At 39.3% G+C, this 15,034-nt stretch overlaps 2 protein-coding genes across 4 annotated transcripts in view; one reads left to right on the top strand and one right to left on the bottom strand.

Moving 5' to 3' along the window:
- Window positions 1-1,516: 1,516 nt before the first annotated feature.
- On the bottom strand, window positions 1,517-4,588 carry LOC116700950 (aquaporin-11). The gene is made up of 3 exons (XM_032534445.1): window positions 3,847-4,588; window positions 3,278-3,394; window positions 1,517-3,003 (listed from the first exon to the last, which is right to left on the bottom strand). Exons 1-3 carry the CDS (start codon window positions 4,433-4,435, stop codon window positions 2,894-2,896), a joined length of 816 nt encoding a protein of 271 aa, XP_032390336.1. The 5' UTR covers window positions 4,436-4,588; the 3' UTR covers window positions 1,517-2,893.
- A 1,790-nt stretch (window positions 4,589-6,378) lies between these two features.
- Window positions 6,379-15,034, top strand: part of gdpd4b (glycerophosphodiester phosphodiesterase domain containing 4b) — an 18,790-nt gene continuing 10,134 nt past the window's right edge. The window contains exons 1-8 of one of the 3 annotated variants that reach the window (XM_032534443.1): window positions 6,387-6,512; window positions 6,736-6,742; window positions 8,378-8,585; window positions 9,388-9,491; window positions 10,153-10,246; window positions 12,047-12,106; window positions 13,288-13,386; window positions 13,482-13,575. In XM_032534443.1, the coding sequence (XP_032390334.1) occupies window positions 8,412-8,585; window positions 9,388-9,491; window positions 10,153-10,246; window positions 12,047-12,106; window positions 13,288-13,386; window positions 13,482-13,575 (625 nt within the window). In that variant the 5' untranslated portion in view covers window positions 6,387-6,512; window positions 6,736-6,742; window positions 8,378-8,411. Of the gene's footprint in view, window positions 6,513-6,735; window positions 6,743-7,272; window positions 7,378-8,377; window positions 8,586-9,387; window positions 9,492-10,152; window positions 10,247-12,046; window positions 12,107-13,287; window positions 13,387-13,481; window positions 13,576-15,034 lie in introns of those variants that run through there. The other 2 variants (XM_032534444.1, XM_032534442.1) reach the window with 2 other exon arrangements.

Raw genomic sequence — 15,034 nt, 5'->3', positions numbered from 1 at the left:
TATGAACAGTGTATGAACAACATGTACACATATGTGCAATGTAGTAGCAGTGACATTAAAAAAGTAGTAAGAATAATATTTTACTTTTCATAGTAAAACTATATTTTGCTGATTCATACTTTGACTTAAGAAAGGTTGTGAATGCAGGACTTGTACTTGTAGTGGAGTATTTTCACTTGTGTTTTATTAGTGCATTTACTTAAGTGAAGGATTTTGAATACTTCCACCACTGCTGGCAGTAGAGGCTGTCAGCATGCATTAGCAGCCCAGTGAAGCATTGATGCAGCATGGGGCAGTTCTTTTTGATGTATTCCTGTTAACCAGCCATGTGGAGTCGGTCATGTTTGTCATATGTTGTGTATGTGTTAAACAAGACCGAGGAGCACTTTTAAGTTTGTATTTTGCTGAGTCAGACATGAGCGTAAAAAAAGGAAGGGGGGGGGGAGAGAGGGTACAAAGGTCAGGTTGTGTAACAGATACCATGCAGGCCAAAGTACCAGGCGAACGCTCTGAAGGTGGACAGGATTTCATGGACTTTTTTTTTCTTGGGATTATCCAAACGTCCCAGAGGACCATAAATGAGATTAACTTGGTCCATGTTTTGTGGTTTTGTAGATAGAATTACATAAATTGTTTAAATGTTTCATACAAATTAAAACTATGGGTTATTAAAAGTAATAATTAACCAATCCTGGCAATCCAAGTAACAAATAGACCACCATTGTTTTCCAAAAAGTATAAAGAAGACTGAAGCTGTGCCCTATAGCCGTACAAAGCGATTCCAAACTGGTTAGGTACTGCATACTACATCTGAGACAAATACAAATACCAGGGGGAAATCCACAAACTATCCACAATAGCCCGTACATATAGCCAGTATATAAAAGGAACAGCGTATATAAAATATAGGCTACATAAATATATCGAAATTGATAATTGTTGACAATTTAAAAAAACATTTAAAAACAAAAAAAACATTTTTTTGAAACATGCAAACTTTGTAAACACAAGAAATGACAATCATAAAATCTGAAGCTTTTAAAAATATATTTTAATTAAAAATATTTCACACAAGACATTACAAATGCATTTAAATTGAATCACTATACAAAACCTGTTATAAAATAACTGTACATTCTGTTGACCGACATTGAGTCAGAAATGTTAGAGAAATGTATGCCTATTTACATACTTAATAATACAAGATGCATCATTATCATCCAGACTCTAGAGGTATTAAAGTTGTAAATTATTGTGTCATTGGTTCACAGAGAAATGGAAATTGCTGCAGTTTAAAACAGAGAAAAAATAAAGTCCCAAAAACTGGATTAATAAAATTTCAACAGTATCCAACGCACATATTACCCTAGTATACTTTTAACTTTACCAATATTGGAGACAGACAGTAAAATTATCAGCTTAACATTGTCAAACATGGTTTATGCAGGAAAACGTAAAGATTGAACAGGTTCAAGCTTTGGTCACATAAACATAGGGGGTGTGGAATCCGGATTTCTTTTACACGTTTTAAACTGCTCTTCACTGTTGATGTAAAGCAATTTGAATTCACTTGTTGCTAAAATGTGCTTTAATAATGAGGCTGCCTTCCCTTACTGCAAAGTTATTTGTCCACACATAACACTAAACGTCACTTTTATCAGTAAAGGTTTGGTTAGTGTATTTATGTATTTATTTAGAAATGTCACTTGGACTGTGGGAATTGAGACTTGGATTGTGGGAATTGAGGTCTTCTGTCCCACTGGGTGCACTTATAAAAGTTTAATGCAGTGACAATAAAGGGGTTCATAAATTTAAATGCATAGAGAAACTGACAAACTTAAGTGGCTGTACTGTCATACCTACCTGCAAATGCACATTTGTTAATTTATGTGCTCTCAATATCTACATATTTTGCAACCAAAGTACTTACAACTGTCTTTGGTTTTTTTTTTTTTTATTCAATCCTGCAGCTGCAGTTTAAAGTAAAGTAGTGATGGTAGCAGTGAATTAAAGTTTCAGAACGAAATAATATTCATTTCAATAGTAGAACTTGGTTCTATAGTGTTGTGCTTTTTGACAGTCTTTATATATAAAAACATTCGGAAAAAAGTTAAGTTATGAGAATGATAGAATTGTAATTTTTTAAGAAAAACTTAAATTAAAAATTATATCTTTTGTATGATTTTTGGATCTGACTGATACTGTCAGTACTATAATGTTTTAGATTATTTTTGGGGTCTTTTAGGTTTTTCTTTGATACGACAGCTGATGACTGGAAAGGGGAGAGAGAGCGGGATGACATGCAGCAAAGGGCCATGGGTCGGAATCTAACGTGTGGCTGCTGTGGTAAAGACTGAGTCTTTTTACGCTCAACCAGGTGAGCTAACTCGGCGCCCCAGTACTGTAAATTTCTATTGGTACAATATCTGTGTGGGTGGGCACCAAAAGGTTTGTAATATCTCTTTAAACACAGGCACATGCATTAGCTGTCCCATAGCACCATTTATAGTATGCCCAATCTGCTATTAGCAGTCCCTATTTGCATTGTACCCATGGATGTACAGACAGCTATCACTGGATTAGCTTGATACAGAAGAACTTAAAATGCATGCTGATTCTAATCCAAGTTCTGTAATTATACAGATTGCATTTTTTCTCTGGTTTTTAAGTCCTTTTATGTGTAAATTTGATCATGAAGAGCTGAATCCACTGATGTGTTGCCTGCTGTCAGTTCAATTATAGCTTTGTTGTCATTGGCCTTATTGTGCTATACTGATAATATATGTAGTAAAACTTTTGGCCTTAAAATGTATAATGGTATTATCCACCCAGACATGTGGAATAAAAAGCTTAAGACACAAACTTGGCCAGTCCTCACAAGACGTCACTGCTGCTAATGTGTCTTCTTCTGTTTCTGGACAGCAGGGATGTCCAGCCCAATGGTACTCTTTCCAGAGAGGAAAGGAATGACCTTCTCAAACAGCAGGATGCAGCTCGCCACGCCTGGGGACACATGAAAGACACAGGGAGTTACGCTATGGTGTACATATTAAAGCCAATCAGGCTTTTGCAAAGATATTTAAGGTATGAATCACTAAAAAAAAACTGTAGAGGACACAGCATCATCTTCATAAATAGCATAACACTGCTAGCCTGTGTGTTAAATATGTTTCAGCCAGTTAGCTTAGCTTAGCACAAAGACTCAAAACAGAGGGGAGACAGCTAGCCTGGCTTTGTCCAAAGGTCACAAAAAAACTCCACTTCTTCTGCTCCTTACCCAAGACTGGTCCCAGCCAGTAGACACAGCAGTACTCCAGGTAGGTGTGGCCGCTGCAGGGGAACTGGACGGAGAAGGCCAGGACAGGGTTAAAAACGGCTCCTGAAATACTCCCACCTGCACAGGAGGGAGAGAGACGAATCGATAGAGGGTCAAAAGGACAGAGGGTCAAAATAAGATGTGGTCTAATTCTTTATATCCTGTCACCTTCAAGTTGGCCTACCCAGCACAGTAACGCTGTATTTAACTAGTTTGTAATTTCTTGATGTCCAAGAAAGTGTCCGGAAGGAACTATTGAATATTTACTTATGTATGCTTAGTCATGAACATTATTCAACGTCAATGTAACATAATTTGCTAGTGTTATTAGTTTCACCGTCTTCCATTTTGTTGTTATTGTATTATTTACTTTTTTAAATGTCCAGCGTGCATGATGGACGGAAACGGTTAGGGGTTTTCTTAGTTGTAGAAACATTTAACTTCAACCACGCTGGTTGGTTTCAGCCTGGGCCGCAGGTAAACGGCGGTACAGTCTCGCTTTCCTCCTCCAAGGCGGTAAATCAACACACCTGCGTAAACCAGAGCAGTGATGACAGCAGCGATGAAGTGAGCTCGAAGTTTTTGGTCCAGTTTGTGGACGTGCATGGCGGCACCTTGGACCACGAAGGCGCAGCCCAGCTCAACGGCCGCGGCCTCCAGCAGCGTCCCACCCAGGGGGTCGAAGCATCGGAACCCGAACCTCCGGTGCCTGACGTGGATGTCGGAAAGACCCAGGGACCAAACGGAGGATGCGAAAAACTGCGCGGCGACCGCAGCTCCGAACTGGCAGGCTATAACGGCGGCCGCCCTGGAGCTGCTAGTCCCGCGGAAAATGCCCTCCAGAGCCCCACTGGGGTTGCACGTCGCTTCACGGAAAGTTAATAAATGGATAACTGTCATGGTGTACGTGAGGGTCAGGCCGACCGGCAGCTCCAGCCGGGCGGTCTCACCCAGCAGTTTGAGTTCATGAGTGCAGCAACAGAGCTGGAAGGTGGACGCCGCTTCTAGGAGGTAAACCCAGTAGCCTCCAGGGAAAAGACGCGCTGCTGTCCGCCGGATCGCCTCGCTGAGAAGCACCGCAGCTCCCAAAACCGCCAAAGAAACATACAGGTCAGTCATATCTCCGGCTGTTCACGCCGACCTTCGGTACAAACTGGTCCTAGCGATGTGTAACTTTAAAGTATCGACTTTCCATCTCTTTCGACGTCAAAGTTGCTGCCGCCGCAACTGCGTCAAACCGCGCGCGATGAAACAGGAAGCAAAGCAGCGATCCTTTCGAAATAAAAGGGCAATCGTGAATCATTCGAGGCAGCAGCTCATGCTAAGGAGTCGATTCACCCATCAACAACCAGTGGTGGTATAGTTGGCTACTTATTAGTGTAGAAATTAATATACAAATTTATTTAATACCGCAGCTGGTGAAGGTGGGATATTTGTTGTTGCTTTAAGGTAAATATATCTAAATCTGTTAAGTAAATAATGGAGTAGCAAAAAAGGAAATAGCCTACTCAAGTAAAATTTAAGTGCCTCAAATTTGTACTTAAATACAGTAGGCATACTTAGGTAAATGTACTTAAATTTGTAAACAAGTTAGGATTCCCGTTTCTTGTTTGTTAAAGAAGAATTGCTAACATTTACAAGCATTGTCCCTCCTGCTGCTGCTTACAAAGTTTCATTACATTTTTTGAGATACATTAGTCTGTACCAATAAATGGCTGGACGTGAAAGGAGAGAGAGAGAGGGCAGCTAAGGGCTGCAGGTCGGAACCTTGTGTGTAGCATAATTTAAACCAGAATTGGCTCAGTTTACATGTAGGACACATTTTGCTCTTCATGTACAGTACTGTGCAAAAGTTGTAAGCAGGTGTGAAAAAGAATTGTTGCCCGACTTTTTGCAAGTGTGCCTGAAAGAATTGATGCTGGTTTGGCAAAGGGTAACACCATATCGATGTGATTTTTAGATTTTTCTTTTGTTTGCTCATTTTGCATTTTGTAAATTGATTTTAAAAAATTAACATACTTTATTTATATTTTCGAAAGCATTCTTAGTTTTCAGCATGTTTTCACACCTGCCTAAGACTTTCACACCTGTCTAAGACATTTTGCGCAGTACTGTAAATATTTAGGTTTTCTGTGGAATTCTTGGTAGTGATGTTTTTGGTAAATAAGTTATTTCTTCTATGCTGGCTGCAGTTTGTGTTGGGAAACTAAAACGTTATGACCTGTAATAGAAAAACACTATTGGAATGTGTAACTATCTTATTATGAATTTGTTGTGTGTTATTGTTGGCAAGCAGAAACCTTTACCTTTAGGTTATGTGAAATCCAACATTTTAAAACGAGGCATACAGTGACCTAATACTTATTAAATGATAAAAAAGATTTAACCTTTTGGACACTTTCAGAGTGTATTATTCTAAACCAATTGGTTATATATTCAAGAAAATGCAATTGCTAAACAAGCTCACTTTAGTACACACTTTAAGAGTGTGTGTTATGAGAGGAGTATATGTTAATACACCGCTCAAGCGTTATAATAATTGAAGCAAAAAGCCATCAAAGGAGGGGTGATTACTTAAGGTTTCAGACAATGTCATGTGCATAATATGACTGTGTACTATTGTCACATATATTCACATTGCGCCATCGACTCACTTATGGTTTAATTTTTTTTTCTCTTTTGTTTTCAGTAGGCTCTTATTTTTTTGTAGGTTTGGTTGGGGACACTGTCCTTCATTACAACTCTGAATTTTCCCATTTTTATCTCCTTCAACAATAAATTTATAAAAACCCATCTTCACTTAGACTCACCTGATGTTACAGTGTGTTTGCGTCACTGTGGCAACAGGTGCTGGGTGAAACTGGAACTTGTGTGAAGCTGCACAAAATTGACAATATATTAATTTCCGGGACAATTTTCAAAATAAATGTTTGTTGTTGCATTTAGTTTGAATCTTAAAGTGAAATGATGCATTATGTTGTCAAATAGTTATCATTTTAGTTAACAGTTACTTTGAATATATTCATTATATCATATTTTGTCATATACCGTTCAAGTCAAATCGGGGCTGTACTTCTTGAAGACAAATCATGCAGCTCCAGGCATCCGTGTAGGTAACTGGTTAGCTTGACATCCTCATCACCCGAGGCTACACCGGGAATTCGAGGAAGGACAGCGCATTGCGTCTCTCTGGAGGTAGAATACCTGGAAGAAACATGTTGATATTAAAATAATATCTAGTGACACCAGAGTGAGCCTACTGAACGTGTTTTAGCATCGATGTTTATGTTGGTGATGATGATCCGCTTCATGCTTTAGATCTAGCAGGTCCCGTTCTTTCTTTTACGCTGAGTGGACCACCAGGCTTCATTATCAAAATCGGTCAATTGTTATCATCATGCTTTTTCTGGCCAAGGTGAATTACTGGTTATACATCATCAACTCTTTTATAAATGATCCGGATTCAGACTTTAATTCGGCTCACACACAACACATTACTGAACGTGTTTTAGCATCCATGTTTATTTGGTGATGATCCGCTTTAAGCTTTAGCTCTAGCAGGTCCCGTTCTTTCTTTTACGCTGAGCGGACCACCAGACCTCGTTAAAAAAAAGATCAGTTATTATCAAAATGCGTTCTGGCCAAGGTGGATATACTGGTGATACATCATCAACTATTTTATAAATGATCCGGATTCAGACTTTAATTCGGCTCACATACAACACATTTTCACTGATGAATGAAGGTGCAAACCTCAAATTAGGATTGCAATGACACGTTTGACGATCGTGCATTCGTACGGAATTTATCAGCAGAACGAATGGGTGTTAGTCTTAAATTCTGTTCTGCTGATGCCGATAAGCAAGGCAACATCGTGTGTTAGGTCATTGAATAGAGTGACCGAGGAGGTCAGGGTTAAATCTGAGCCTTTTCTGGGAAGCTATGACGATATGTCAGTAGTCCTACAATAACTGAGTTTTGGCTTAGCCATGTTTCAACATATGTCCTGCTCCTGCTGAGACTTGGAAGGTTGGTTATTGTAAGCAATTTGAGATTTAAATGTAATTTAAGATGTTATACTTCCTCATTTGTGTATATATTTGTTATTGTTTGTCACGTTTCAAGTCTACACAGAAATATAATATAAAGATGACTTAAGTAAAGACAAATAATTATTAAACTTTGTTCTGCATGAAAGTATCATAATGCCACTGTTTAGGTATTTAGTGGTGGAGGAAGTATTCAGATATATTGAAAGTAATAAATATATAAGTATAATCAGGAAAATGTTAAAATATTCAATGCAGAAAAATGTCTACTATTGTATACTATACGGTTTTAGCATCTGTAAACTATAGATTACTGTAGTTTGTACTTCTGTTGTGGTGATTTCTGTATTACCCGCCTGCCATGTTTGTACTTGTTAAAGATTATACACATGTTTCACACAAACTCCAAAACAAAAGAAAAATAACCTGTTTAAATTGAAAGATATTCTGTAATAAAGAAACTATAAAAGATAAGAAAATAAATGAACACTGATATTGCACAACAGGACAGTTTGCAGTCTGAAAAAACAGTGTTCAGTAGCCAAAAACTATTATCTAACACACAATGTTGCCTTGATGAAATTATTATTATTCATGAATGAATGAATGTAAAATCAGGATTTTACTAGTTTGTTGACATGGAGCTAATTTTAAACTAATTATTTTTTATTATCTGTCAATTTTGTCAGTTTTACTAATTAGAATCTAATGAATCAACTACTTGTTTCAGATGTGCTTCTACTGTATGGCAGTTTAAATATATGACAAACCATATTTTATTAGATCTTAAGTTTTGTGTAAAAAAAGTACTGTCAGACAAATGTAGTAAAGCAGAAAGTTTCCCTCTGAGGTTTAGTGACATAGAAAGTAGCATGAAAAAAAAAATGTGTGTATCAAATGTTTTCTCAGGTACTGTGAATGTACTTTGTACCAAGTTACATTCTAACACAGGGAGTAATGTAGTGGTATTTTATTAGAGATCCAGTCTGACTGTGTTGTGTTTCTGTGTGAGCAGGATTGATGCTGTGTCAGAGTGTGTGTGCGCCATGGCGTCTACGTTATCCCAGCAGCAGTTTGGCCAGCTGCGTGGTCTCCGAGCTAAACTGCTGCGGCGCTACGAGCACCAGCCTTTAGTGTCATGTCTGTCTGCTCTGTATGGCTGCCGGTGGAGACGCTGTGAAAAGGGCTCCACTCAGCGGGGAGACTGCTGCTGCAACAAGGTGAGAGAACGAGAGGTGCACCAGCCGGATCTGGTCCGGCCGGTGTGATGATCTCTCATCATGATGCTGTTTTGGTTACATTTTGGTGCAGAGTTAATGAACATACACTGGTTGGTTTAAGGAAGAGAGTTTAAACAAGTTTTAGTTTCCCTTGATGGTCTAAATGTTGTTAAAAAGTCTTTTACAGTCTTACAAAAACAAAAGTTTGAAGAAAGATGGAAAACTATACGTTACACCTGGTTTTCAAAGTATTTCATTTAAGAAATCATTTGTGATTTTAGCACAGAAAAGTTAGTTCACACCGAGGGAGCCTCAGAAAAACAGTAATGGAGGAAATGTTCAGCGCTTTTACTTAAGTAGTAGTCAGTAGTAAATATCCTTCCTTCAACACTTAAGAAAAACTACAGAAGTATTGCCAGTAAATGTACTTGTATCAGATGTAAAGGTACTGTGACTTTTGTTATATTTTATGCATTAAATGAATAATGCATAACTATCCCTTAATGTATATTATATTTATCATTTATAGTACCACTAGACATATTACTATACACTTTACTGCTTTTTTTGCATTTGGTTGTCTCAGTAGGGAGACCAGAGTACAGAGCTTTTTTTAAACAATCAATCCGTAAAGCCACTAAAGAGCTTTCCTGTTTGAATTCCTTTCTCTCCATAGAGGTCAAAGATAAGTCGTGCATCCACATGGAAACAAGGCAATGAATAAATAAAAACACAGCAGTTGTTTATTTACGGGGGGGGGGGGCATCAACTTGTCTTTTATTTTTGTCTCTGCTGTCGACAGGTGGAAGCTGTGAGCTTTGCTCTGCTTGTGGCAGCTTTCTGCTTAACGTTGGTGTTTCTCTACTTCTGGGGACAAGCAAAGAACGACTACAATGACTTTGACTGGTGGGTTGAGTCATACTGCATAATGCAGTTATTACATTCACAAGTGATCGATGTGGGAATTGGATGTGTAACTGTTTTAGTGATTGGGGAAGGCTGTACATTTGTACTTTGTTCAAGAATCAAAAAGAACAGATTTTCAATCATATTAGCCCAGAACACAGTAAATCTGGAGCTCTTGGGCTCCAGCTCTGCTGTTTGCCTTACTGGTAATCCAACCTCAGGTATAGCCATAAAGAAGGCCTGCCGTTTACTCCAAAAGAAATCTGATATTAGTAGTATTTGTTAAATGAAATCCACACCAGACGAGTCTTAGAATTATTGACCACTTACTGTTGATTATGGTTCATTTAGGGCTTTAAACGGAGCATAGAAATATTGCTTGGCTCACAACCTTTGCACAATGCAGCAATTGAGCCAACTGTCACTCAAAGTGTCAAGTGTCAGATAAATCGTGTTTTTACTGAGGTGACACCTGGATAATTTTATTTATTAAACGGTTGAGACAATCTTCGTTAAGAAAAAGAAGTCAGCATCTCAAAACTGTCCTCTACATTATCTGCACATACTGGATTTCAGACTATGCATCCACCTTGTTTATTGTTTCAACCTTTGTTTAAATTATTGTCTGTTTTTTTTATGTGTGGTTCTGAATCGGCTGGAGGTTTAACTTTGGGAAACTGGGCTTCTGGTTTCCTTGGTCTGTGGTGCTGCTGGTCATCGCTGCAGGCTTCTTCACCTACATCACGATTCTCATGGTGAGGCCAAACAACACTGAGGGTGTGACTTGTAGTTTTGGATCTTGTTTTGGCAGTGCCGTTTGTTTAAATTCATATTTACTACGCTGCTCTGGTGTATATCGTACTCTTTCTAGTGTGAATCCTCACATTTGAAGAAGGTTAATATCATTTTTATTTTTTCCCCAAAAGTAGTTCAGTTTTACACAGCTATGCATTTGGTTTGATTGGGTAGTGTATTATTCAAGTGGTGGCTATTTTGTTTTAAAAGGAATAGTTTGACATTTTACATAAAAATATGTATACAGTAGAGCCGGGAGGCGATTAGGGGGAAACAGCCTGGCACTGTCTGAAGCTACAGAATGTGCCGACCAACACATCTGTAGATAACTGATTAACACATTGCATCTCATTTGTTTTATCAGTACACAAAACAGAAATATTGTTCCACTGTTGTGGAAGTTTCTGTACAGCGAGAGAGAAATTGTTTGGAAGTGAGACTTTGTTAAAACAAAATAAAGACAGCTGCACAACTGAGTCAAGGTTTGGTCTTCGGTGAGATTTAATTATTCCCTGCAGAAAATAATCACGTGACAAGAACAGTTTTCACAATGTATACATCAGTAACTGTGTGACAACGTCTTGAGAAATTAAAACCGTAGCATCCCCGTTTTATATCCTGTTTCCCCTAGAGGAGAAGAGGACGTGTTTTGGAAAACGTCTAATCTTTTTCAAATAATTAATCTTACCAGACAGACAAGTTGGAGCCTTTTTACATTTCTGCATCTGTCTCTTATGCCTTAAAGTTTTCTACCGGTCTTTTACCTTAGCTGAACGAAAACAGAACATGTCTTTGGATGTTTTAGACAGGCTATGGTCCTGACCAGGGACTTGCTTTGATAAACATAGCACTGAACAAATGTCTCCTTCAGACTCCATGGCATTGTCCTTGGAGGAAAAATGCAGAGACTAACAGTTGTCTCTCTTTCAGGGAGGACACACAGGGAAGGGATTTTAAAAGTCATACAACCTGAAAAGCATTGTGAATAATTCTATGAATAAAATAATACATGCATATTATAGAAGGATATATGAAATCATGCTTAAATGTAATTTTCCCATTACACCACTTTATTAAGCGTGACTGTTAAATCTTATGAAAATCAATACAACAGCTCAGCCATGATCTCTACCTTTTACAATGTATGTAATGTTCAGTTTTTTGGTGATATTTTGGAAATGTGTAAATTAAATGATATGTTTATTATTTAGGCCATAGTTAAAGGTGGTATTGTACTGGAATACAGTTTCCCCCTGCTTCCAGTCTGTGTGCAATTATAAGCTAGTAGCCTCAATACTTGGTGTACAGACATGATTTTCTCAGTTTAACTTTCTCGCAAGAATGCATAAAAAAGTCCAACTGCTCCTCTAAACAAGAAAACAGGAATGTTTACGAGAGACAATCCTGTATCTTGCATCTCTGTATGTACTGCAGTTAAAGGTCGGTCTGTGCTGTGAATACTGCTGATGTTACTATTACTCTCTCTGTGTTGTGTGTGTGTGTGTGTGTGTGTGTGTGTGTGTGTGGTGTGTGTGTGTGTGGTTGTGTGTGTGTGTGTTTGTGTGTGTGTTGTGTGTGTGTGTGTGTGTGTGTGTGTGTGTGTGTGTGTGTGTGTGTGTGTGTGTGTGTGTGTGTGTGGTGTGTGTGTGTGTGTGTGTGTGTGTGTGTGTGTGTGTGTGTGTGGTGTGTGTGGTGTGTGTGTGTGTGTGTGTGTGTGTGTGTGTGGTGTGTGTGTGAGGGTGTGTGTCCCCTCTGTGCAGCTGCTGGCTGTGTGTTTGTTGTCGGAGGGCCAGAAGCTTTATTTACACTGGAGTCACAAGGTAACTGCTCTCTATCTCTCTCACACACTTTTCTTAACGACTGCTGAATCATGCTGAAGTACTTCTTTAAAGTTCAAAGTTTCACTGACAGTTAAAGTATTGTGTTTTAAGATATCCCAGCAGCTTTTTGACGGATCATCCATGTTCAGTGACGACACCACAAATACCCACTATCTACTCAACTACATCTCAGAGGAAAATATTAATCTTTTCACTCAGCTAAATTAATTTAGTCACTCTACAAATTAAGATTTTGGAAACACAGTACAAATGGCAGTGGCGGTTAGAGAAGCGAGCTTGTGACCGGGAGGTTGTCGGTTCAATCCCCAGAGCAACAGGATAAAAAAAATCGATCTGGGTGGGGAGAGTCCCTCCCTCATTACCACCACTAAGGTGTCCTTAACCTCAAAAACCACTCCAGCAGAAAGGCTTCCTCTCAGTGAACCTCCCCTGAATAAATAAATGTAAAAAAAATTAAATAAAAATAGATGAGGAACTTGTCAAATATGAAAACTACCCAACAGTGTATGCCTGTACGGCGTAAACGATTAGTTGATCCACAGAAAATTAACTGGCAGTTTTTTGACAGTTTGTCATTTTTTTATGCAAAACCATTTCATGTTTCCAGCTTTATAAATGTGAAGATTAGCTGTTTTTCCTTTTTTTAATAATGTTAATGATTGCAGTGTGTCAGTAATAATGTGGAGGTTTGGATTGTTGGTTGGACAAAACAAACATTGTGAAGGTGTCACTTTGGGATTCTGCTGATGCCATTTCTCACATTTTTCACAATTTTTACAAACCGGACAATGAATCCATAATAAAAATAATCATTAGTTAATAGTTCTAATAATCACAGTCACAGGGCAAATTTTTATACTTTCAATACTTTAAGTAAATGTTCCTGATTATACTTACAATAAAGTGACATTTTAATTGCAGGACTTTTACTTGTAATAGAGTATTTTACAGTGTGATATTAGAACTTTTACTTAATTGAAGGCTCTGAATACCTACTCCACCACTGCTGCTAAATTAACCACTAAATGACAGAAAAGTCTGGCAATCAATGCAAATTAATTATAACATGTATTTATAATATTATACAACAGATGTGAAACAGTGACATTTGTCACATTTGTTGGACTTGATGGATTTGATGGATGTTTCCTGTTTGTCAGATTGGAATCCTGGTGAGTCTGACGTTCTCCATTGTAGCCATGGCCGTCTTATCTGAACTGTGGAGGGAAGAGTTGAGGACTTTACTACTTTCCTTCCAGGTAACCCTCCTCCTCCTCCTGCCCATCAGCCTTCACAAATTCAATGTGTGGTTTCCACTCCTGATACCAGATCTTGTGTTGGGTTCTGATTACAGATAACTGCACCTTATTTACATGTTGGTGGGGTCTTACTGGTGACGGCGCTGGCTTGGCCGATAGCCTTGCATTTCTTTCGCATGAACAGCAGAGGTGAGGCGACCAGTTTGTGTCATTTGATACGCTGAGAGTTTGACAAACTCATTCTAGAGTGCAAAAATGTTGGCTCTTAAAGGAATAGTTTGACATTTTGGAAACTATGATTATTTGCTCTCTTGTGGAGAGTTAGACGCTAAACATAAAGTTGGAGCCAACAGGTGGTTAACTTAGCACAAATACAGGAAATGGCTAGCCTGATCAAAGGTAACAAAATCCAGCTACCAGTACCTTTTAATTATAATAACAATAAAAATTAATTGAATTTGTTTAGCGCTTTTCAAGGTCCCAAAGTCGCTTTCCAGAGCAAGGTAGAAAACAAAACAAGAAAGAGAGAAAATAAACAAAATAACACAAAACAAAATTCAGGCACAGATGAAAAGGGAGGGGGGCGTGGGGCTACAGATGTGAGAGGTGAAGAGATGGGTTTTGAGGCGGGACTGGAAGATGGTGAGGGATTCAGAGTCGCGGATCTCTAGGGGGATAGAGTTTCAGAGCCTGGGAGCTGCCCTGGAGAAGGCTCTGTCCCCGAAACTGCGGAGGTTGGACTTGAAGATGGAGAGGTTGAGGTGGATCTGAGGGACCGTGAGGGTTGGTAGGGGGAGAGGAGGTCAGGGAGGAATGAGGTGGCCAGATGGTGGAGGGCTTTGTAGGTGAGCACCAGGATTTTGTAGGTGATCCAGTGGGAGACTGGAAGCCAGTGGAGTTGTTTTTAGGTTTGGAGTGATACCAGGATTTGGTGTGGGTGATGAGTCGGGCAGCCGCATTCTGGGCCAGTTGAAGTCGCTTGATGTAGGTAGAGCTGATGCCAAGGAGAAGCGAGATGCAGTATTCCAGTCGGGAGGAGATGAAGACGTGAATGAGTCTTTCAGCAGCGGGGAGTGTGAGAGAGGGTCTGTGGTTATGGAGAGAGATGAAGTGGGATCTGTTGGAAAGGTGGGAGCGGAGTCAGCTGAGTGCAGTACCTTTCGATACTGAGGTCTTTGAGTCTGGTGTGCAGGACGTTATGGCTCATGGTATCGAAGGCTGCACTCAGGTCAAGGAGGATAAGGATGTTGAGGGAACCGGTGTCAGCAGAGGTGAGGTCATCGAGGACTTTGAGGAGCGGTTTCGGTGCTGTGGAGGGGATGAAAACCAGATTAGAGTGGTTTGAATTGGTTTTTGGCATGAAGATGGGATTGGAGTTGTGAGGCAACAATCTGTTCCAGGGTTTTAGACAGAAAGGGGAGGTTGGATATTGGGCGGTAGTTGTTGAGGGAGGAGGGATCCAGACCAGTTTTTTTAAGGATTGGGGTGACAGCAGCAGTTTTGAAGGCAGAGGCGACAGTTCCAAGGGACAGTGAGGAGTTGAAGAGGTTAGTGAGGTAGGGGCATAGGACGGGGAGTGTCAGGTTCAAACTACCTAAAACATCAAATACAGGAAGAAAGACAAGAGCATTAATGGTTTTTACTCGCG

This window comes from Etheostoma spectabile, chromosome 13 (genome assembly GCF_008692095.1).
Source record: "Etheostoma spectabile isolate EspeVRDwgs_2016 chromosome 13, UIUC_Espe_1.0, whole genome shotgun sequence".
Lineage (NCBI taxonomy): Eukaryota > Metazoa > Chordata > Actinopteri > Perciformes > Percidae > Etheostoma > Etheostoma spectabile.
The sequence above is the reverse complement of the archived record's forward strand: the minus strand, read 5'-3'. Positions and strand labels throughout refer to the sequence as shown.

Excerpts from the sequence above, each read along its gene's own strand:
- LOC116700950 (XM_032534445.1), bottom strand. The coding sequence starts at position 4,435 with ATGACTGACCTGTATGTTTCTTTGGCGGTTTTGGGAGCTGCGGTGCTT. Across the intron at positions 3,395-3,846 it reads CACTGCTCTGGTTTACGCAG|GTGGGAGTATTTCAGGAGCC; the intron begins GTGTGTTGATTT and ends CCTCCTGTGCAG. Across the intron at positions 3,004-3,277 it reads CTGGCTGGGACCAGTCTTGG|GCGTGGCGAGCTGCATCCTG; the intron begins GTAAGGAGCAGA and ends ATGTGTCCCCAG.